The 25,341-nt window shown below is 31.7% G+C and overlaps 1 protein-coding gene across 5 annotated transcripts in view; it reads left to right on the top strand.

Moving 5' to 3' along the window:
- LOC148617892 (nephrin-like) overlaps positions 1-25,341 on the top strand; it is a 69,456-nt gene that overhangs the window by 8,890 nt on the left and 35,225 nt on the right. For 2 of the 5 annotated variants that reach the window (XM_088585545.1, XM_088585544.1), the window contains exons 1-3: positions 16,042-16,268; positions 17,501-17,797; positions 23,955-24,086. In XM_088585545.1, the coding sequence (XP_088441671.1) occupies positions 17,752-17,797; positions 23,955-24,086 (178 nt within the window). In that variant the 5' untranslated portion in view covers positions 16,042-16,268; positions 17,501-17,751. Of the gene's footprint in view, positions 1-15,880; positions 15,975-16,041; positions 16,269-17,500; positions 17,798-23,954; positions 24,087-25,341 lie in introns of those variants that run through there. The other 3 variants (XM_088585543.1, XM_088585540.1, XM_088585542.1) reach the window with 3 other exon arrangements.

Below are 25,341 nucleotides of genomic sequence, written 5' to 3'. Positions count from 1 at the left end.
GTTTCTTTTAAAAAAAAGGCTGCTAAAGGTTGTCCATGTATCATTTCAATAGAGATGGGTGGGTATTTGTATGACATGATATAGATAGGTACAGTGGAGTTAGTCCTTAGCTTGCATCTCTGTAGTTACAAATAATATTGGCCTGAAATGTCTTTTTCCAATGACTCTTTCGGCTGATATTGCTATGTGCCTGCTTGCAAGATTTTTGTAATAATATTGCCACTTTCCGCCTTTGAATAAATTGATTTGCAATTTTCATTGGACAGATTTACCTGAGTAATATGATATTTTGTTTTTTGTCGGTTCACATGAACAAGGAGTGTTGGAAATATGATGCAATTCAAACTTTAACATGTTTATCTCTAATGCACTTTATCTGATGCTTTATCATCTAATTTATAAATGAAGTATAATTTTAAGACCATTTTGAATTGCTTTGAGATATTAGATAGGCATACATGGAGTTTTATGATGAAATTATACAGTTTATCAAATTATTCTACTATTCTTTCTTGTAGTTGAAATTGTATACCAGTTGATTTTACTATTTGTAAGGTATTATTGTACTTCAAATGAAAGGCAATTATGACTCAGAGAAGGTCTTTTATATTGTTGATCACAATTTTATTTACAATGATCTCCAATTATGTTCCTCCAAAAAAAAAAAACACTTTTTTTACAAAAATAGTATTAAAGCATGTAAAATGGAGTCAAAATGCATTGAAGTGAATTCAGTTGAAGAGTTAAGAAATTATGCTTATTCATGAAACTGGAGCTTATGACATAATTGAAAAAATAGACTGTCCTTTTTTTTTTTGATTGAGTGAAAATTGTTGGTATGTGTTGTCCTTCTTTATTTTCTCTAATTATTGCTCCGTAAAAGAACTTTAAAAATTGACTGGATGGCATTTGAAATTGGGTTGTATTGTCATGAAGATGGACCCTTTTATTCCATCTGAATGAACAAGTGCTGAAAGCCAATTATCAATTTAATATAAGGTGCATTTGAATTGTTAAGAAGGAAATAATTTGTTCTTAATTACCTGTGTACTATATTATTATTATTGTCAAAGTATAGGGAATTGAGCATTTGAATAATTGAGAAGGTAATAATTTGTTATTAATTACTTGTGTACTGTAACTGTCAAACTTCAGTGAGGGGTGCGTTTGAATTGTTGAGAAGGTAATGATTTGATGATAATTACATGTATTTGTACCTTATTATACCTGTCAACAGATGTGTTCAGCATGGCATTGAGATTCTGAAGGTAATGTTACTTTATTTTAATATAGTGAAACCTGTGGAACACTGGATAAACCTAAAAACTGGTTTGACCAGACCCTTTGTTTAAAGTCCATTCAAAATCATTGTATTAGTTAAAAATTTCAATTTGAATTTTGAACCTTGGAAAACAAATACCTGTTTAAACAGAACAAATTCTATAGTCCAAAGGGAGATTGGTTTAGACAAGTTTTACTGTAAACAAAACAGTAAGAAATGTCTTACAGTAATTGGAAAAAGTTTTAAAAAAAATTCAGTATGCCTGTTTGAAGAGTGTAGTACAGATAATACAAAAGAAAGGTAATGGAATAAAAGTAGTATTTCATATGTTAAAATAGATAGAAGAAATGAGCAGGGAAGGAGGGGCTTTAAAAAGGATACATTAATGGTGAAAGCTTGAATAGAAACTAAATGTAAGGATTTGATTGAATACACTGTAATTTGTATACTAGAAACTAAAATTAAGTGTGCATTTTGCATGCATTAAAAAGTTGTTTTTGGTAAATGTATGATGTATTGACTTGAATTTATCAGATATCTTGCTGTTTGCGATCAATCTAAGAATTATAAGCAAATTTGTTTGATTAATATTAATTACTTCTGTATTTTGTGTGCATACTGTATATTTTATATCAGTTAGTTAGTCTAGACAAATATTGAGATTTTCAACAGAAATAGCATGCTTTACAAATTGAAAGAAATTCACATTTATCATTATGTTTTACCCTACTACGTGTAGTAAGAACTTAACCAATCAGAATGCAGGACCTGGCCAGGTGTTCTTTACTTACCTGTCATAAGCCTAGGTAGAAGATAATTTGTCACTCCGTCCCTGTAACTGAATAGGTATAAAACACCGTGGGAAATTGTGAAAAATTATCAGAGACATTTTCTGTCTTAATGATAAATATTTTGGATGATGGTCTTTTGTAAAATATTTTATGAAGAATAGTTTCTATCAGATTAGGCTCTTTACTGTTTAAAATAGACTTCTAAGTTAACGAATGGTATACTGGGGAAAAGCTGGAGTGACCGTGACTCTGTTTTATCCTTTAGAAATTTTACCCTTCAGGATTGAGCCGTTAAGTTTCGATACATCATTAACATGTCATGTTTACAAATGATGAAATGGAGATGATGTTGAAATAGGTTTTGGGCCTCAGGGCCTTGTTTAAAAGGTACATCTGTGTGAAAGTTGAACTTAGTCCTTCAATTTATTTTAAGGGCTACACAAAGTATGTATTCTCGAAAGTCTCACTCTTTTATACACTTATAGAACTTCCATTAGTTACTTGAAGTATCTTTCAAACTAAAGTTGCACACACTACTGAATAAGCAGTTGCTGAAACTTTATAAACAATCTAAGTACAGTCAAATATTTTCAGCAATAACCTGTCTCAAAAGACTATGATTGAAAACTTCATATGTGTTGCATCCTTATTCAAATAACCTGGCCTGGGTTTCATGAAAAAATCTCAAGTTGAGAATTTCCTCAAGTCCTGTCTTTTTCCTCATATCTTCAATTTCTGAATATCTGATTGGTCAGAATTTGAGTTGAGGAAAATCTCGATTTGGAATGTTTTATGAAACAGGACCCTGTTTTCAATGACCACCTTTGTAATGAGACCATATGTTTTCCCTCTCTTAAAAGGTCATTAAAGGCAAGTTTAACCAATTATTATTCCTGACCAGTTTTGTGAAGTTATGAGGTTCCCCCTTTTTGATCTTACATAAAATATAACATTAGCTAAGTGAAATTGCATAATTTAACCCCAAATACATGCATAAGTGAACCTTTTATTGTGAAATTGCATTTGAAAGAAGTCATGTACTGAAACAACTTTAGATTGGGATTGTCTTGTTTACCACATTACATGTATGATAAGTAATAACAATTAAATATTCAGTTGTGGAAACATCCTTGACTTACCGAAGAAAATGCATCCATTTCTATAATCTGATTATACTTAATTTATGAAGACATATATGAATATTGACAATAACTTTAAATTCAATTTTCCTAAACCACAGCATTGCCGATTTACGCAAGTTATAAAATACAATGTATTTGAATAGGCGAAATTATTACCATGATCTGAGGAGTTCTTTAATTATCAGCAGATTATACAAAATCTTATATAAAATATATGAAGTCGTGTAAAGGGCAGCTAGGGTGCTAGATATATAATTTATAAATTCTCAGCATTATGGCTTAGTTACTTTCATTTTAATTTTCTCCAGTTGCAAGCTTAATTTACATTTGAAGTAGATAAGATGTATTAATATTAGGTGCAGTAACTGTACTTCATTGTCACTTGCTGAATAGGATTTTTATCAGATGATATTTACTATGTTCGCTTACACTTTTTAAGCTGATTTATGTAGATATATAGATAGCCATGGTTCAGGGACTGCTGTGAGAACGACTTGAGTGAAAGGGATAGAGTTCGGTAACATTTTTGATATTGTATGGGGTAGAATTATGATATGTTAGCATCTATTTAGAAACTGCTGTGATCAGCTTAAGAAAGTTGTATAGATGACTTGACCCACTTAATGAAATTCTAAAAGTAGGGATTTTTGGAGACAGGCTTATGAAGGAAGGAACCTGTGTTCTAGCCTTAAGATTGAGTCTTGATTACTATATGAAATGTAGAAGAGAGATCTAAATCCACAAATTTCTTTATGCCAATCCTAATTTTTGTTTTTTGTATTTCTTTTTTTTTCTTGGGTATACGGTTATAAAGGTTTGGATGTTTCATGGGTTTGCAGTGATATTCTGTATTTGCCTTTGGTGGTTGCTGGGTAGCATGATTCCTCATGTGCGGGAGGTTGTGGGTTCAATCTCAGGCCGAGTCGCACCAGACTTTAAAATTAGTAGTCACTGCTTCTTTCCAAAGCAAACAGTATTTAAAAGGATATAGTGACGATTGGTTTACTAAGAGTCAGAATGATGTATCCTAGTAATATGACACGTTTACCTGCGGGTGATGGCTTCTGTAATGTAGCACAATAAAAATCTGGCTCAGTGTGTTGGATTAGTACTTTGCAGGATATGTTGAATTGGTAGATCATTCTAGTCCTAAAATGCTAATCAATCAGTAATCAATAAATCAATCAATCATTTTACCATAGTGTTTAATAGAAATGAAAATCCTCATATTACTTCAACATGAAGTACATGTAGCGGTAGCTAATTTTGCATTCGCTGACCTAGCCATTGCTTTACAGCAACACAGGTTTTCAAACTTTTTTTTTATATGACCTCAGGTTGTTGTCTTATTTCATTGTATAATCTCAATGTACTGTAAGGTTCATTTAATTTTAGGATTTTTTCTTAAAGAAATATAAATTATCTTTCATCAAAATGTCTCCAATTAAATAAAGATGACCAGATAATTCAATGTGATGATATATTTTTTCATCAAAAGTGGATATTTTTTTCATTCTTTTTTTTATTGTTGTCTAGTTATAACATATATTTTCTTTCAATATTGTCGTCAAAAGTGTACTTTTGTTAGTAAGTCTATTCCATTAATGTATATAGCTGTTTTAATTTCTATTATTATTTTTTTTTAAATATTTTTATTGAATTGGATATTACATGATATCCATGACCACAGTCTAAGTTGAAATTTCATCTTATCCGTCAGAAATGTATTAAGTCCTGAAATAAGCTCAACATGTTTACTGATAAATATCACATTTGCTTATTACTGTAATTTGTGAGACTGGAATATTTCTAAATTTGTTCTTTTTTTCTCCTTTTTCTTAATAATTTTTACATTATACTCATGAAATCACACATGGAACGCAGTTTTAATTTTCGATACAGTTTTTTTGAATGCTACTTAGTTATCAGTATTTGGCCAATTGGGAAACAGAATTGTGATAGGTGACTTGTGTTTCCGTGGAAGAACATCTTTAAGGTCAAAGGGTAAAAAAACGAAACTATACCGACTGTGTTGGAAAAATCTCTTTGAATCGTTATAAAGCTAAAGCTCAATTACTCCAAAGCACAACACAGCCATTATCTGACATAGACCCTTCCCACACCAAAGCACAACACAGCCATTATCTGACATAGACCCTTCCCACACCAAAGCACAACACAGCCATTATCTGACATAGACCCTTCCCACACCAAAGCACAACACAGCCATTATCTGACATAGACCCTTCCCACACCAAAGCACAACACAGCCATTATCTGACATAGACCCTTCCCACACCAAAGCACAATACAGCCGTTATCTGACATAGATAATATTTTGAGATTACTTTTTCATGTCCCCCCTGCTTCCAACCATAAAATCCTGGATCTTCTCCAGTGCCTCCAATATTTCATTTAAGTTTAACTGGTATTTGTCTCACCCCCTTTTCACTTCATGGTTTGACCACAATATACTTCAGTAGAAACGGTTTGAGAATTTTATTTTCATTTTTAAGGTCTCTGGTACTTTTCACACAGACAATTCGGTAATGATAAAACCTATGTAATTATAGTGTGACAGACCACAATTTTATACCTAACAGTTTGTCCACGGTAAATAACAGACTTGACAAATTTTCTCAGGATTGCCTGAAATTTTATGTAAATTTTTAACAATGAAAGGTATGTAATTTTATTTGAAACCGCTAATTGCCTCTTAGTTTTGTGAGGTTATAACAACATGAGGCATTTTAAGGTTAGGAGAACCGTCTAAAGTAGCCGTCATAAAAAGCAACAAAGAATACGTGAACATAGACTTGATCTTTGGTGCATGTATTGTTTTTTTTCAAATGATTATTATTAAAGAGACCAATATTTTTCACCCCTGTATTTGGTCATTTTGAGTAAGGACTCTTTAGAGATCTTGACAGAAGTGTCATCAGGATCAAGTCTCTCACCTATTTCTGAAGTTCAATACAATATGGATTAGTATGCCAATTGATTGTAAGTGGAATTATTATGAAATTTTGTATGGAGCTAGGAATGAAATTATCAGTCTAGTAAGAATAGCTTTTTTTTCTTATGTAATTATGATTGCAATTATATTGAAATCATTGATTATGATGGATATTTATGGGATCATTTTCTTTGAGCCCTACCAGTTAATATGTTCATCAGGATTGTAAATAATATAGAACCAATCCTTGCTTTCTCATAAATAAAAAAAATATTTGACTGGAATTTAAGCATTGATGTTCCTATGGGTAATTACATGTTTTTTTGCTGTTTTAAGTAAGAGCCAACTTTTCAGATGAAATTTATTAGATATGTTCCTACCATATTTATCTGATTGTATCACCATTCTCAATCATGTCTATGAATGTATATTGGGAGTTTTGGGACATTGATTTAAATCATAGTACAGCAACAGAGAAAGTTCAGCTTCATGTAGCAAATCTTGCTTCTTAAGGCTTCATGTTGGTACATTCCTTTGACAATAGACCTGAACCTACGATATTTGTATTGATATGCTTATCTTGGCTTTAGAATTTTTAAAAACTTTTTTCCCATTGAATATTAAATGAAGTGGAATTGGAATCCCCTTCTTTATACAATTATTAGAACTAAGGAACATTGATTTGAATGATTGTTTTATATGTGTGCTTTGAAGTGATCTTTGCATAGAGAAAACATTTCAATTGTAAAATTGCAATTATTTTGTGATGAGGATGTTTACATAATTGTTTTTTTTTTTCTGATGTTTTTCTTCACTGTTATTGGGTGACCTAGATTTTAGAAGGAAATTTATGTAGTTGAAATTACAAACAAAAAATAAATAAAACAGATAAAAAAAGATTTGTTTAAATTGATGGTAATGGCTTCAACCCCAAGATCATAGACAAGATGATGTATTTATTGTTGTTTTTTTTAAATTGAATTAGATAGGAAGATAGTCATCATCATTAATTTTTCTCTATGCTAAATTAGTTTTGTATTAACAGAGTAAATTTTTCTTGATTTCTTTTTCATGGATGAATTAAATCAACAATCGATGTTTCTCCTAAATTAAAAAAAAGAAGGATGATGAAGAAATGAATTATTCCAAGACTTCGTGTCTCGAGACTCTGTTGATGGTCAACGATTAGAAAAAACTCAATAAAACATGGAGTGTGTTGATTTCATGATTAAGTGTCATTAATTCTTTTAAAAGTGATGCTGTACATTTATAACTTTTAATGTTTTTGATAAGATAGACATACATGATATATGATATATCAAAAGTCTGAAATTTGAAAAGTACTTGACAATATCTTATTTTTCACTCTTTTTGTGTTTCTTTCTCTTTTTGTGATATTCAATATATGTATAAACAAAAATGGAAGATGCATGTATCCTGAAGATATTATATTACATTTATCATTGTAAAAAAAAATACAGTTTTATGTCACAAAATTCAAAGTTCTCTCTAGTAATATTAAATCAGTAGTCAAAGTCATATCTTGTAAAAATGTAGTGTCAAGTTTTCTTGCTTAAAATTTCTTTCTTGTTTAATAATAGTATTAACTAATTGAAAACTCTTGCATAAATTGATGAGATGATTAGAACATTACCATTTATTCCTTATCATAGTCATTTATCTCTTTCATAAAATTGTGTTGGAATTCTCTTTGGATCCTTATTTAACATTCTATAATTAAAGTATAGATTTTACTCAGGACCCTCATTACCTTTAATGCACTCGTCTGTATGGTAATTTTCCCTCAAAATCCTCATTGTACTTTCACTCAGTGTTCTTTCAGGACCTTCCATCATGTCCTCCCTGATAAGATTTTCCATCAGGATCCTCCTTCTATTCCTCCTTGATCATATGTTCCCTCAGGTCCCTTTATCAAGTCCTCCCTGATCAGATTTTCCCTCAGGACTCGTCCCTCAAATCCTCCTTGATCTGATTTTCCCTCAGGACCCTCCCATAAGTCCTCCTTGATCAGATTTTCCCTCAGAACCCTCATTGTAACTGGATTAACTCCTCTACTCACCAGATTTGTTTATCCTTTTGTTTCTCAGAGATTATCACAATAGTAAGCAGGTGTAAAACTAATTACACATGTAATGATTGAAATCTTACAACATGACTCAAATTACACCGAATTTTCTTAATTAAGTTGAAAATCTAAATAAACTTTCCTTCTTATATTGTAAACCTGTTTATTTTGGCTAATTTTTACATTGGACCTATAACCTCCTTAGTTGTTACTTACCAGAAAACAGCTTTCAGTCAACATTCATTTGAAGATTTTTTTTTACCAAACTTAGTTTGTCACTGTAAAATTGGTTTGTGTTAGTGGAAAATCAGTTGAAATTTGCATATTGTTAAAATTTACTGTTGAGGGTCAACAAGTTGAAGAAACGTTTTTGGCACAGACTGAGTTATTTAGTACAAGTATTTACTGGTATTCTTTCAAATAGAAAGTTTAGGACCTTAATGGTATTAAAATCATTAAGTTGTTACTGGTATATGTTTATCATTAGTGTTCATTCCAGACAACTCAGATATTTTATGTATGGCACACAAAAAGTGTGGCATGTCGGCCCAGTGTGCACAGTATTCTGTAGGTGAATCTTTGAATTTCCGGATTTTTTGCCATTCCAAAAAGAAACTACAGGCAGTGCCACAGGGGACATGATTGTTTCCCCTGACCCTACTGGCAACACCCAATAAATTACAGATGAACCAACTGACTGAAAACAGACGGACTTGGCTGGTGAACCTGAAGAATTTCAAGTAAAATGCAAAACTGATTATCTGTGGGCCTGGGTGGGATATGATCCTGATAAGAAGAGAGAGTCTAAGTGGAGATGCAACATTGAAATACAGGACAATTTGAATCAGCAGAATGCCATATAAGTCAACATCTAGTCAACATCTACCAATATTTTTTTAGTTTATTACAAGAGATGTATACAGACATCTTATTTGTCGGTTGAGTCAGTCTTGTCTTGAATATAAAAATGACTCCCTATCATACAGCCGTATTGGCTCCTCTCTTCTGAAAATGACCCCCTGTTTTACTGTCAAGGGGCCACAACTCCCCTTTTTTTGCCTGTTTTATTATCAATGAAAATTGTTAAGTCACAACTTTGATACTTAGAAATGTATAGTAAAACCTGAGAACCTTAAAAAAATAAATACTGGTAGAAAATTCTTGTTTCATTAAATGAAAGTATAATTAATTATTTTCAGGTCTGATTTGTGCTGGGTTTGCCCTGGAGTATCAAGGAAGATATGATATGTCAACACCTTTCAATGATTTTAATTTTACATGTTGTTAAGTTCTTGGCATGATGTTCATTGGTGATTGAAACTTTCATTATTGGTATGTAGCAGAATGCTAACATCAATTCACAGGTCATTAAGACCTTTCTTGGTGCAGCTGAACTTAAAGATTCAAAGTTTCTGAAATTTATGAAACTTAACACTGTGAGTGTTTCCATTGGTATTTATGATATTCTTACACCCTTTGCCTGAAAATTTTGTTCCAGGGGATGGGGTATATAATGGCAGAGGTGTCCATCCTTCTGTCAGTACCTCCGTTATGTAAACACAGGGGAGGGATGCATCAATTTAGTGAGCATGCATAGTTTTTCTAGTATTCTCTCTAGATCTCTTCTTAAAGAAACATATTTTTGCATTGATTGATACGAATAGGATTGCTGTACCATCTTTCCTGTGTCAAATAAAAGGTCATTAGGTTTTCCTGTGTTAATAATATTTCACTGTAGGTAGCATATATTGTTTATATACATATGCTGGAAAGTGTGGTAATAAGTCATGAACCTTAAATTGCTTAAACATGGGATGTACTGTGTTTGATGAGCTCCTGCTGAAACCAGGTCACAGATTATTACTGTCCTATGGTGAGGGTACTTTCATTTATTGGTGTCAAGTTTTCGTGATATCACAAATCAAGAATTTTCTTGCTTTTTTAACAGGCATATTGAGAAAATGCTTTGAATTCACAATGATTACCTCAGAATGCATCTGTTTCACTCTTTTTTTTTTTAAGTTTCTTTCCCAATAACTTCTATTGAAGGAAAGGTTGTGAGAAACATCAGGATGTTACAATCTTCGTTTACCAGTTAAGACTATCCTTAAGATGAATGCACAATTTTATAGTTTTTGCTTAACAATAGATCCAGTACCATTAGAATAATGGTGACCAGATAGTATTTAATTATGACAGAGCTTCCTGTAAATTTTGCTACAATCTGTCACCCAGGCCAAGTATTTCACATGGAATTCACATGATGTTTTAGCAAAAATTGTGTGATCTTCATATGAAGACTTGATTCACATAGATTTTCACATGAACTTAATTACTAAGTTTATTTCAGGTGAAAAGAAACTGAAATTGACATGAAAATATTTTTCAGTGTGTACTGAGTCTGCTGACATTATATGAAATTAGAAATTTACTTAACTCTGTATGAAATTTAGTTTGAATGGAAAGATATTAATTGACTGCTTAGAACTGGAAAAAAAAGTTTTTGATATGACAATAGGGTGTCATCATTTCACAATCCTAGTGATTTCACCCAGCTGTTTTAATCTTCTCTTAGAGAATGCTGTTATGTAGTGATTGAGTAAGATTTTGGTTGATTGAATAACTTTTCATTATGTAACAATAAGATTTTTTGCAATAATAGTAGCTTTCATTTTTATGCTGGTGCTGTGTACCACTTAAAATAATTGATGTTTGAAGAATAGATGTACTGTTGAAGCCAATAGCAGCTTTAATTCCTGCAACAGTGCAAACATTGGTACCATAGACTAGACTTTGTTATCGTAGGAAAAATGTCATTTCTGGTAAACATTTTAGACTTCCCTGCTTAAACTTAAATTACCACTAGTTAGATTGGAGTAGGTATTGATCCTGCAGAAACAAACAACTAAAAGTATCAAAAACAAATGTCTTTTTTTCTAGAGCCCAACCATCTAAAACCAGAAATGTTTGCCTTCATTGTTCCGTTCTCCATGACACAAAACCAGAAATGTTTGCCTTCATTGTTACGTTCTCCATGACACAAATTTAGAAAAAAACTCAGTGCTGTCATCAGTACAGAATGATTTGAGTTTTGATGTACTATCTGATCTAATCTTGGAGGATGTTTATATTTGTTGGTGAAGGATGTTAACTTCAGCATCTTGTCTGTGGTTGATTGCACGTAGTTAGAGGATTCTCTTATTTGTACTGGAGCCCATTGTCTTCAAATTGAGTTTTCTTACTTGAATTCAGTCTTATAACATTTGGCAAGCCTAGCACTTAAAATTTGAAAATTTAACTATCGCAAGTATAGATATGATGCCATACTACATTTTTTCTGCGATTGCAACACAATTGTGGTAGGCTATGTCTGTCTATGTGCAATTTCTTGTTTACCCCTGTAAGTTCATATAAGCTATCAAATGGATTGAGCAATAAGCTTGTTGGGAACCCAGTAGCCATTATGCTTCTGAAAAGCTACCTTGCAATCCAAACTATTATAAGAATATTACAAAATTAACAAAACACAAAATTTCACTTTAGTGAAAATATGAGGCATATTCTCTTGTGGTGAAATATTCTGAAGATGATAATATTGTATTCAATAGTTCACATTGACTGCTAATAAAAGCAATATAAAGGCACTATAAAGACTTGTACACTTCAAAGACAGAAGTCCACATTGTACTGCTAATAAAAAAAAAATATAAAGGCGTTATTAAGACTTGTACACTTCAAAGACAGAAGTCCACATTGTACTGCTAATAAAAAAAAAATATAAAGGCATTATTAAGACTTGTAAACTTCAAAGACAGAAGTCTACATTGTACTGCTAATAAAAAAAAAATATAAAGGCGTTATTAAGACTTGTACACTTCAAAGACAGAAGTCCACATTGTACTGCTAATAAAAAAAAAATATAAAGGCGTTATTAAGACTTGTAAACTTCAAAGACAGAAGTCCACATTGTACTGCTAATAAAAAAAAAATATAAAGGCGTTATTAAGACTTGTACACTTCAAAAACAGAAGTCCACATTTTGCAAAAAACTAGTGAGGTCTAAACTGTGGATACATAGTTACAAACTTTTACTTGTGCTTTCTCATTTAATTACAGTTTCCATTTGTTTTCATCCACTTGCTGTGTTAAAATTTGTTTTTTATCTCTTGTCTCGTTTTGGTACCTCAGATGTAGTTTCCCTTTACCTTAACTTGCTTTTTTATATTCCATTCATTACATGGTGAAGTATGACAAATGATCATCATTTAGAAGATTGAAGATCTGTGGTATCTGTAGATTGTGTCATCGCTACTAGACGATTCTGGTTTCCCTGGGATGTTTAGAAAGTTGATTTTATCATGGGGATGTTGATTGAGAATTCACTGGTTGGAACATGTTGTCTGTCAAATTGTAGGCCATCAAGATCTTCCTGTGTCAAGTTCATTTGATTGAAAATTTGCTTAATGGAGTGAATGGTCTATGTCAAATTGTACACTATGTCATTGCTTCTTCCTATGTCAATTTATAGTGAGCGCCGCGAAGCGGTGTGAGCTCTACGGTTATTATGTGTACTTTCTAAATTTCCCTTAAGGTTCCCCAATATACTAATGAAAAAAAGTCATGTCCCAGAAGTAGCAAAAAGTGACTGTCCTTATGGAGAAAATTCATCATTTCCTTCAATCAAACAAATAAAAAAAAAAAGTATATGTTAAGATTACGTTTCAGTAAAAATAGATTCATCTTTTCTGATAGTTTTCAAGTCTTTTTCTATTTGTTTTACTTATTTCAAGAAGTGAATGCTTTGTTTTTAAAAACTTCGGGAAACACGTGGATGTATATAGGTGTATCTCCGCTGTTACACTGTTGCTTTTGTAAAGAACTTAACCCGCCTTGGAAAAAAATATAACTCCGATTATATTATATTGTCACATGATATATATAAAATATTCCTACCATCCGTAGAGAACTGTAATATTTCCGGTATCGGTACATGTACAGATTGATCTGACATGCCATAACTGAAATGGATGTTGCTAGAGATGCCCTTAAGGAATAAAAAATGTAAAATATTGGGAGGTGTAATAAAGTTATTGACCATTTTGAGAGCGAGGGGAAAGGAGGGTATGGGGTTGGAATTTTGGGGGTGGGGGAAATTGTTCAAGTAATTCATTTGTTGAAAAAAAAAAACTCCCCCATTAATTAAAATGACAGACTTTCAAATAGGAATACTGATTTTGCTTGCTGCTTAAATATAAATAAAAATATTGCACTTGCGAAGCAAACATTTTCAACCGGGTCGCCCCCTCTTTGTAATGTCCTTTATTATTTTTTACGAGTCTCGCACAGACGGTACATGTATGGTAAAGCTCACAGTGCTCGCTGATTTAGGCAATACCTATCCCATGTTAAGTTAAGACAATTGACTGAATATATATTTTGTCTGCATTTGTCAATTTAAAGGTTGTGAAAACTTTCCCGGGTCTTGTTTATTGAATGTAACATGTTGCCTGTGTCAAAATGTACGTTACCAAGGCTATACATGTCTTCCTGTGTTGTTGTCATTGAAATATACAAGATGTTGATTTCAGGTGGTAGGCTGAAACTGAGTCGTTATGACTGATGATGATACTAATGCTCAATATATATATTTCACATGTGTTTCTGAAAGTTTTATCACTAGATCTGGTAGCAATTTTTATTGGACCTAGATTTCTGTGCAAAGAGTAACTTCATATAAATAAGTACACTATGTACTTTAAACACAGTGCTATTGTTTTTTTTTTAGAAAAAATGATTTACAGCTATAGTAAACAATATACTTGAAATTACTTTTAAAAATCAGTTAAATTATCCAAATTTTTATGTATCGTTGATGCTGTAAATATCTAGATTGACTGCTATTCACAGCCTTCTGTTTTCTTTTTTTACATTTTACTGTTTGGTTAAACAAACAAAACTTGTAACAATTAATATTAGAATTATTTTCAGTTTTAGGCATGGAATACAACACTTTTGAACTTCTTTGTGTTTATCCATTGATTCGTAGATGGATAAACATTCCTGGCTAATTGTAGCTTGTTTGTAGACTTCCTTTTAGGTCGTAAATTCATGTAATTGATCCGTTAAGATACGAAAATTGCTAAAATACAAAATATTATTGGCAGTTAAAATTTAGATTTGGATTGTGAAGTTGTGTGCATTCTTTAATTTAATTACTGTCATTATATGTGTTAGGTTTCACAAACAAGACAAAAAATTATCGGGTTTGAAATTATAGCTCAGTTTGTGAATGAAAAACTATGTTTATGATATGATAAGTCTTCACCTATTAGAAGTATGGCTCAGTTTTGGGTTACAATAATTATTTTTTAGCTTAAAAGTGTTAAGCTGTATTTTTCTGCAAAGCTTTTTGACTTTTGCTATTATTTTTTCACAAAGCTTACAGACTTTTTTCCATTGTATAGTTCATGTAAAAAGGACAGAAGTATTGATTATATGTTATTCAGTTTGATGCATTTAAGGAGTAGATTAGAGTTAGAGTTCAAAGAGAAAAAGGTTATGATCGTATTGATGATGACCAGTGATTTTTACAGATGCAGTGGTTTGGAAAGGAGAATTTAATGATTGATAGATGATTGGTAGTAGTGAATGATAGGATACTAATCTCCAAAATGTCAAAATATTTTGCCCACTCCTATTCTTAGGCAAAAATAGTTCACATGAAATTCACATGAATCATGAAGTTTCACATGAAATTGTGTGATTTTTGTGCCAAGTGTTCATCACATGATTTTCTTGTTTAAAAAATCATTTGAAATTAGTGTGAACATTTGAATCACACAAATTGAACATGTCAATTCCGTCACAAAATTTATTTTTTCGATTCAGGAAAAATTCATGTGAAAATGGATAGTCTGTTTATTTTGGTAATTTGTATTTTGCTATTTATGTACTGAAGTTCCACTTAATAGTGAATGATTTACTTTCCCAACATAATGAAATTCGAGCCATAAAATATTTAAACAGACAAATCCCTCTTCAAATAGGATTTTTGTCATTGGTAAATACTTTATTTTCTATACCCCTAGATTAGAATGATTTCTGTTAAGTGTCATCTGTTGACACTGATGCCAAGGAAATATGTTATCCAGGACTATTAGATAACAGTAATACATTCTATGCAAATTTGATAATTATGGTAATACTATTTATGCAAATGAGGTGTATAGACTGAATAATTTTGCTTGCATCTCATGCACAAATTCCTTGACAAGTTGTAATTAACAAATCATAAAGATTGATTGGAAAGGAAAGACTTCTAACAAATGTAAGTACAATGTACAATTTTGGAGTGGCTTATTCTGGTCTGACTGTTTGAATACATTTATGAACATCTTTGAAAAATTTAAGGTATTTCACAATTATAATAAATTTTTGATAAAAATGAGTTAGAGTCGCATTAAAATTCATATTTGTGACTACAAACAGATTTTTGAGGAGATTTAATTCTGTAAATTGAGAACTGTAAGGAGTCATCTAAAGTAGGTGGCCAAAAAATTTTTTTTTAATTATTTGAACAATAATTTGAGCTCCAGTGAAATATTATAACGAACATTAAGCAAACAGATCAGGAAGCACTACCTTTTGTACGGAGCAGTGCTTTCTCCATGGTTTTCTTGATCGTGACAAAGTGATGCAAAAATCGTAAACTTCTCAGGTAAAGTTGTTGTTATACTTGACAAGGTTTTAGATACATCCCACGGTTAAAAGGATTTAAAGCAAACACCAGTGATTCAATACGTTATTATAGGGACTGTATACCGGTGTATTGAATATTGGTGTTGGACAAACATCGTCGGTGAAATATTACGGGGTGAAAATGCATTAACATATAGTTAAAAATTGAGCTCACTTTCGTTAATGATTTACTTATTTCGATTTCCATTTTGTGGTTAATGGATTACTCTGAGGAAATTTATTTTGTTGGAGTAATGTTTAACTTTGGAAAAGGGTAAGTTTTCTGTATTTGATAGAAAACTTTTAATAAATGTGCATTGGTACAAAGCTTATGTAAAGTTATAAATTATTAACAGTCATATTTACAAGTTTAATGTTGAATGTAAGTGAAGAAAAGTATAGATTCACTGCCTGAAGAAAACAGCACTTCATAAATTTTAGATAAGCATTTAACAAGGTTGTTTTTGTCAGTTTATCAAAGTTTATGACTATTAATTTAAAAGTATATTGTACAGATATTTTTGTTTTAATATATATAAGGCACTTTTGATAAAGAAAAAAGAATGTTTTGCAGGAAATTTTAACTTTCCTGTGAACTTACTACTCTGTTAATTATTTACAGAAAATTCACTTAGCTCCTTTAAATAATTTATAACTCTGATTTTTGACTTCAAAGAAATTAAAGATATTTACATCTGATATAATGTTTTTCAATACTCTGGGTAATTTATTTTATTCTATTTAACAGTGAAGTTCTACAACTGCTGAATCATTTTCATCTGATTTTGTCAACAGATTTGTGAGATTTAATGGTCTGTGAATTGGTTTTTTTTTATTTACTTAAACATTGAAGTAATGGTTTAGGGATTTTCATAATTACAGGTGACATATTTACTTTTTTTTTTGCTTGTGTGAAATTTGCTGATAAAAGTGTAAACAGTTGTATAAACCTTGTAGAGTTTTTCAAATGGGATTTTGACACCTATTTTGCTGAGCCTGTCACTTAATTTTATCTCTCTAATTCTCATAGAAATAAACTAAAGGATTTAATCCATAAGCACCTGAACTGATAATTTTATCACCTTTGCCTATCAAGAAATTTTTGGCAGGGCCTTGTGGCTATAATTAGAATCCTCTGAGCTTCAGATTTTGGCATTATGCAGACAGTTGTGTTGCATTGTGATGTAATATAGGAGATGCAAACAATGTTTACAGGATAGAGATTATTGTCTCCTGTCTTGACAGAAATTGACATCATTATTTTTAGAACTCATGTGCACATGCACATGCAGGAATGTGAAGGTGAGGCTGGTGTGTTGTGTATTGATGTTGGGAGAGTAACAGGAAGTGATCAATTAATATACCTCTCATTCAAGCGAATGGTTGCTCACTTGTTGAAGTGCTTTAGATGAGAAGAAATTTTCACAGCTTTTGAGAACTTGGAGAAGTTGATGTTGACTCATAGAGGTTGATTCTATTGTAAAACATCTTTTTATTTCTTTACAGAGTTGAAATGTTGAAAGTTTGAAATCACTTGGATACAGAAGGAAAAAGACTTTAAACAGTTGGATTTAAGTGAGAAAGAAGCTTTAAAACCCTGGGGAATTTTATGAACTAGTGCATTAAGAAGTTGGATTGGAACATCTTTAAACCTCTTAAGTGATGTAAATTTTGAACACACAATACATTTAGGGATTACAGTGCTGTGAAAATTATAGTGAAACAGGATTACATGGGATTTCTACAATAAACAAAAAATGGATTACACTGTCTATTATCTTTTGACCTGTCTATTAACTACAGGTAAGTTTTAATTATAGGTGATTTCTCACTGTTAATCAAGTAATTACCTGTTGTGTAGAACTTGTTATTTTAATCTGCTCATCCAGGTGTGAGATTGATGGTGATATGTAAATATTTATTTAACATGCTCTGCAGTTATACTGGGGTTAAAAAAATCATCTATCGCTGCAAACATTGAATAGATTGTATATTTTATCTATTGATTTCAGCAAGTAGACAGGATCCCACCCAAATAAAAAATCTGAATGGAAGATAGAAATTGAAATTCAAGATTGTATTGAATTCAGATATTTTATTTTTGTCCTGTTTGAACAGATTTTTGAATGCATCAAGTGGGCCGTGTTTGCTCAGCTTAAATGTTTTAAATGGATGTGTTAAATCACATTATAGATTAACCATGGTTACTCAATTTTACAAGTGAATCAAGGTTTTTACACCTTTTAAAAAAAAAACGTTTTAACTTTTTAGAAATGATTTGTGTAATGAAGGTCATGCTGAAGTACTCGGTATATAAAATTACATCAGACCATATTGTAAATCACAATTTTCCTTGTGTTTTTGGTTTTTTTTTCCATGAACTTAGAAAATATTAGGATAAGATCTGTATCATTCTTTCATTCATGAACACAATTAGTCCAATGAATTCGCTCCATGTCATAGCAGTTGTAAGATATTCAATATGTTATTTAGAAAAAATTGAGGTTATAGCTTGACAGTTCAGAAATTCTGCATTTTTTTTATCTCTTTGTCAGTTTGCATACTCGAACTGTTTTCCTAAACAGCAACTATCGTAGTGTATATATAAAATTACTCATTATTCTAAAAAAAAAAAAAAAAAAAAAAGACCAGTAACAAAATAATTCGTTACATGTGGGCTTACATACAAATTGTCTTCCCGCAAGTTGCATATTTTACTCCTCAGACAATAGACATGCAACATTGTGAAACACAATACTTATCAGTTTAGTCAGTGGAACAGATGTCTGGTGAAGCCATGTCTTTACATCATCATTTCTACATATCACTTGTCATTTAAATATGAGGCACCAGCATCTTCAGGCATTTCTATGTTCTGTGAAATGTCAGATCAATTTGGGCTCTTATTTCTCAACTTGGCACTGAGTGTCAGTATTCTAGGTTTTACTCATTCCTCGTAGGGCCAAGGTGGCAGTTTGGGATATCTACCAAATGAAATGATAAAATTGTTTGAATAGAGGGAAAAACATGGTTCAACATGAGGTTATATTGCTAGTATTATTACTATGAAAATGATTAAAGAACAAATTCTAGAAAAATTATGGTTTGTGGAAAAGAGAAGGACAGGATGTTCCCAGCAGCAAAGTCTCAATCAGAAAGTACCATAGGACACCATGTGAAAAAAACAACCTAGGTTTTTCTAGACAACTTGACTTCTTCACAAAAGACTTTTTCACTTTCTTTTGAAACCCCTAAACTTTCTGAATTGCAGCAACGGTGACTATATATTTCTACAATTTTCTAACCATGCCATATTCATTGTAAAAACTTAGTACATGGACTTCCTGTTCCAATGAAGAATTCATGTAGTTCGTTGACGTACTGTATAGGTCTAAGAATGAACTATTACATTATACATAATGTAAATATAGTGTGCTGATATTTTGAATGAACTTCAAAAGTTGTTTGAGATGAATGCACTACAGACCAGACCATAAAGGTTACAAATTTAAAGTAGATGTGTCTATTAATCTATCTGTTAATACCCTGACCTATAAATGCCAAGTTATTACAAGTTTTACTGATTATGAAACCTTTGAAAAATCAGATTAATGCCTGTGATCAAAATCACCCTTTTTGTTGCTCTTCACATCTTCAATATAAATATCAGCCTCTACATTCAGATTCTCTGATCAGTAGATGTTCTCAAACATGGAACCATTCATTCAGATGAATGAAGAATAATATACACTTGAGAGATTGACAGATGCACATTGTGCACATCTTCAAACAGCACTGCAGTACTGCACACAGCTGTTGCATCATAGCTGATTTTAGAGTTTATTTAACAGAAGCAGTAAGATAAGCATTTTAACAATTAACACATGTTGTATAAAAACATATCCCTGGAACCCTGCTGGGGGAGGAATGTGAGCTTACATGTGTTGTAAAGGTAATAATCTTATTAGAATATAAAGTGGAGTGTCAATCAATATTTCCATTGATAAAAAGGAGAGAAAAATCTTACATGAACTTGTTTGACTTTTGAGTTTGTGTGACTGTGGATATCTCTGTGTTTGGCAGGTACCAATTGTATTGTCTTGTCTGGTAGATCCTCTTGTGGTTTTATATCTTTTGAAATTTAAGTGATGATTTCTAATATATTCAGTAAGCTTCCTAGCAAGTGGTAGAGGCTTTCAAGTGCCTGTCTGTCACCGTCTAGCTTATTTCTTTACTTTCATATTTTGACAGAAGCATTCTGCTGTTTTTTTTTCTGAGATGACTTTTGATTCTAGGATCTCATCACTTCATTGTACTTTAACATCACCTTTATAAAAAAAATGGCTTACCTATATCAGCCTCTAGAAAATGCTATAGCTAATTATTCCAGGTTCTTGTTGAGATGAGCATTTCATTAACTGTCCATTTTGTGACCCCTGATCTAATGGCGTATGTTTCAGGAACCAGTCACTGAGTGCAGTAACCCAGTACAGAAGTACCCAATTTATGATTGTGATTTAATGAGTTGCTTTATGGTTGCTTCTCTGTTGTCCCTTGTCAATTTTACATAGATTTCTACCCATAATTAACATCACCTTTCTTACTCCTTTGTATCATTTACAATCACATTAGTAAAATATCTATTGTAGGGCCAATACCACAACCATCTGCAAACATTGGGCAACATTCACATTAATGAAAAAATCTATTGTAACCCCATCTTACAGGATACTTTGCCAGTTGGATTCCTTCCATAATATAACTTGTCAATAATCATCATAGCAGAAAAGTTACGAGCATTTTTTTTCTTTGCCAAGTTTTATATTTTTTCCGTCATTTGTTGTGCAGCTTAATGTTGCTGCTAATGTTTATTGAATTAATTTCAGGTTTAGTTAATTTGTCTATTGCTTTTTTAGACATTTGCTTGGAAAAACTAGTTAATGGAATGGTTTAATTTAGATGTAGATGTCTTGAACTTTGATCTGGCCAAATAGAACTGCTACAATTTTGAGGTGTCTGTAGTTTTGCTTGAAAGACTTGCCAGCTCTTCTCCATTACAGCTACAGTACAGAAAGAGACATACCATGACTGATCACTGACATGGTGGTGTACCACTTTAGGTCTTTTAGAGTGGCAATAGATATTTTTTTATTTTTTGAAGAAGTTTTTCTTTCTGCCTTTTAAGTGGTAGAGCTTACCACTCACATTACAAAGGAATTTTAAAAAAATCTCATGTAGATTAAAAATTTAGAACTACTCTAAACATGGTACACCACTATATTGGTGTTCAGTCACAGTATGTCTTTTTCTGTACTGTAGATGATATTTGGAACAGAGCTTCAGAAAAGTGTACATAACAGGGATTTGACTTTTCCATGAATTTCGATTTTTAGTGTTGAATTCTATATTTTACTTTATACATGTAATGACTTAATTTTGTCTATTTTATACCGGTTGTATTTCATCCCAGATTTAAGACAAATTCCGCACTTATCTTCAAGAACTTGATAATTTCGTATTTAGTTCAATTTCATGTTACTTATAAGAAAGAAAGGAAGTTGTTCTTAGCAGTTAAATCATAATTTGTTTTATCCATCAATCTTAATAATATTTGGAAGCATTGCCATAAATTTTAGACCTACAAATTAATGGTTTGTCTTGGAGGTCATATCGATTCATGAATAGGACAAAATGCATTCAGTACCGCTCTGTAACAATAACAACAACAAAAAAATCACTGAAATTGTTCACCTGTCTGTGCGGGTCAAAGTTCAAGGGGTACAGCACTGACCACAGACCTAATTTGCATAAACATACAGTCAGAATTATGTAGGTGAGACATTATACAGGATTAGGAGACAGTTTTAGTGGAATTTTATTGGTTTGCCCTCACTTCAAGTGTTACTATGAATAAATTAGGAGGTAGGATTTTGACCAGTAATCCTTATTGATGGTTTTATTTTATTAGGTGTGAATGTTTGTGGGCTGCAGTTTTCATTTTCAGTGTGTTAGTGGAGTTTCAAGATTTTCTTCTTTATACCCTACCTACGACTGAGATCAAGAGGTACTTTAGTGCCACAAATTTTTACACTTTTAACCTTTAACCTTCTTTCTGTCCCATACCCTTTGGTACAAAATTGTGACTTTGTATATTCCCCCTTCTTAGAGCGGCTGAAACAAATAAGTGGTGCTCGGCTCTTATTGAAGAGCTAAAAATTCAGATTTCTTTCTTAGTTCTACAAGCTTCTTCAGAACATATACTCATTTTACAGGTTAACATTCTTTATACTCGTATCTCTTTAAAAAGCCTGTTTCTGGATATTACAAACACCTACATGTACATGTATGTACAAGTTAGGGGAAAAAGGAAGAAAAAGGAGCCGTTTTCGTCAATAGCATTTCTTTGACCTGCTATGTAAACTGTCCACTTAAACCTTAGTCCACACATCAAATAGCTAACTAGTATGTAAAAAAACAGGTATTAAAAAAAGATTTTAAAATTGTAAACATGGCCTTTATTCAGATGGTAGTCGAACAGTAGACTGTCATTGTTCCTCAGTCGTCCACTTGTTCCGGTGTTCAATTATACAATGCTAAATATTTACTTTCCCACTTGAATCTCGATGACCAACTTGAACAAAATATTCAAAAACTTGTTCAGATTTCTTACAAAGAACACAATAATTGTCCAAATATTTTAATTCACAAATTGACCAAATATTTTAGGTTCTTTATACAGTTAATATTTACCCAAGTGAAGTAAAATTTTCATTGTTGGCTAATAAAAACTTGTGACTTATTTAAAGGATACATATTAAGACCATTGTAAAGATTTTCAATATCACTCAAGAAGATAATTTGATTCGAAAACAAGCACTAGAGATTTGTCAATATTTTTGCAAGTATAAAAACGAGATTAACACTAAGACAGCCTGTGTTAGAAGTGACTGTTTCTTACATACTAAAGATAACTGTTTATGTTTGCATTGAACAGTTATTGGGGAAATAAACCGATCGGAAAACTCAATACTTGGGCCTAAAGTAGCTTTGATCCCGATCTGTCGCTACTTTCTAAAGGATTTTTATAGGTGCCGAATTTTGGTCCCAAAGTATGATTGATTATGTAAACTACAATTATTTATATCTAGTTTGAATTGTTTACTTAATCGGGATATTAAGTAGCGCTCCAGCTAAGGATCATGCAAAATGTGATTCATGTGTAAAAATCCTACATATTTTTATTTTTGATATTTTATTTGAAACGTTATAGTAAACAGAAATTATCATGTGGTTTTTCATATAACCCATGCTCTTAGGAGATAAAAATTGTATAGAATGCACTGTAGATTTCAAATTGAAGGGAGATAACTCTGTAAATGACGCTCAAATACAATAGAATCTACTTGATTTTCAATGTTGATTATCTTCTAAGAGCAGACAGATTGGAATGAATAATTAAAAAAAATAAAAATATGTAGCCTTTTTTGGGGTGTATCACATTTTTCAGATTTTGCATGATTCTTACAAAGACAGCTACTTAAACAAATAATCTTCTTGAATACAGGCTGTTAGCATATACATGTACATACATTTGAGTGTGATGCAAAAGCAGTTCTCACTTTTTTTCAATATTTCACTGATATTCTTGTTTAGTTAATGTTTTTGCTAGTAAGATGAATTATTATACTGAAATACAATAAAGTTTATTCAATGTGAAACAGAAAAAAAATATTACTTTATAGTACATGTATTATTGAATGCAGGCATAGGATACAATGTATGACTTAGAGAATTAATCTTGATAATGTGATAATCAGTCATGTAGTGAGAGCCTTCTGAACTACAATTTTTGCTATACCCCAAAAAAGCTGAAGTCCACAAATCCTTAACTAAAATTAAAAATGAAGCACCACATTGTATACTTTATGCATTTATTCATATATTTTATTTTATTTTTCAGTATATTGTGTTCAAGAGTTTATTGTTACCCCACAAAACAAAAGTGTTGTACAGGGAACCAGCATTGTTCTGAACTGTAAGGTAGCCAACAAAGTGGGTTTTATCCAGTGGGTGTTCAATGGAGATTTGTTAGGTAAGTACAATAACTTTGATAATCTAGGCAGTGCTTGAATCTATAATCTAGGCAATGTTTGAATCTATAATCTAGGCAATGCTTGAATCTATAATCTAAGCAATGCTTGAATCTAAAGGTTCTCTTTAAAAATTTTGGCATGCCTTTGATACTAATAAACTGGGATAAAAGCCCATTATATACCCCAACACTAAATTTTGTTACCAAAAAGACATAAACAGAGGGATGTCATCCCACCTCCTCATCTCAAACAATTTCTGATTGCCTAAGAGACACATAAACAGAGGATGTCATCCAACCTCCTCGTCTCAAACAATTTCTGGTTGCCTAAGAGACACATAAACAGAGGATGTCATCTCACCTCCTCATCTTTATTGTAGACCCCATATAAAATCTGGTTACCTAGGAGACATATAAACAAAGGTACATGTATGTCATCCCGCCTCCTCATCTTCAAGACTCTTCCCATATTATCAATAACACAAACATTTTAATTGTAGAACTGCAGGGAAAAGTATAAAAAAATAATTAATAGAAATATATGTGGATGATTGGACCGCTCCTTATTAGTCTTCAATAAAAATTGTAGGTTTTATAAGTAAAATTACATTTTATATCAATTTAAATTTTATTTCAGATGAATCATGGCAGTATAGTTTAAAACATCTTAAACACCTACAGTTTACTCACTGGTGTGAAAAAAGTAGTAAATAACATTTTAATTTGAGAGGAGTTCATTACCCGGGACTTGTAAAAGTTACGGATAACATGTTGAAATTGATAGGCTGATATCATAAGATAATGAATTGTGTAACTGTAGGGATTTCACAACCTTTTATTTATGAGTACAGTTTATAAGCATTTTGAATTGAAACTTATCTCGGTAATTAAAGTAATATACGGTACTTTCAAGGTTTTGTTCTCATTGTATTTTTTTTCTTGACGGGAACCAATCTTGATGATACGAGAAAATTATTATGCAATATTTTCGTAACTTGATACAATATCCTGTTATCAAACTCTACAAGGACTGTAATGAAAGGAAATTTTGTCCTTGTTTCATTTTCTTTACAAGAAACGAAAATTATGAAAGTGTTTTGATGTATATGAAAATCTCTTTTAAGTTCATATATTTTAATGTGTTGTACGTGTCAACTTCCGTGGGGTCAATGAAAAGTTTCATAGGGTTCTAACCATCAAAGCTGGCTCAGAATTTTATTCAGTGCTATGTTTCCTGGAGTTCTGAGTTGGTTTT

The sequence above is a fragment of the Perna viridis genome, chromosome 5 (assembly GCF_037379345.1).
Source record: "Perna viridis isolate PV_CMFRI_1.1 ecotype Kerala chromosome 5, ASM3737934v1, whole genome shotgun sequence".
Classification (NCBI taxonomy): domain Eukaryota; kingdom Metazoa; phylum Mollusca; class Bivalvia; order Mytilida; family Mytilidae; genus Perna; species Perna viridis.
This window is presented reverse-complemented; position numbering and strand designations above follow the sequence as displayed.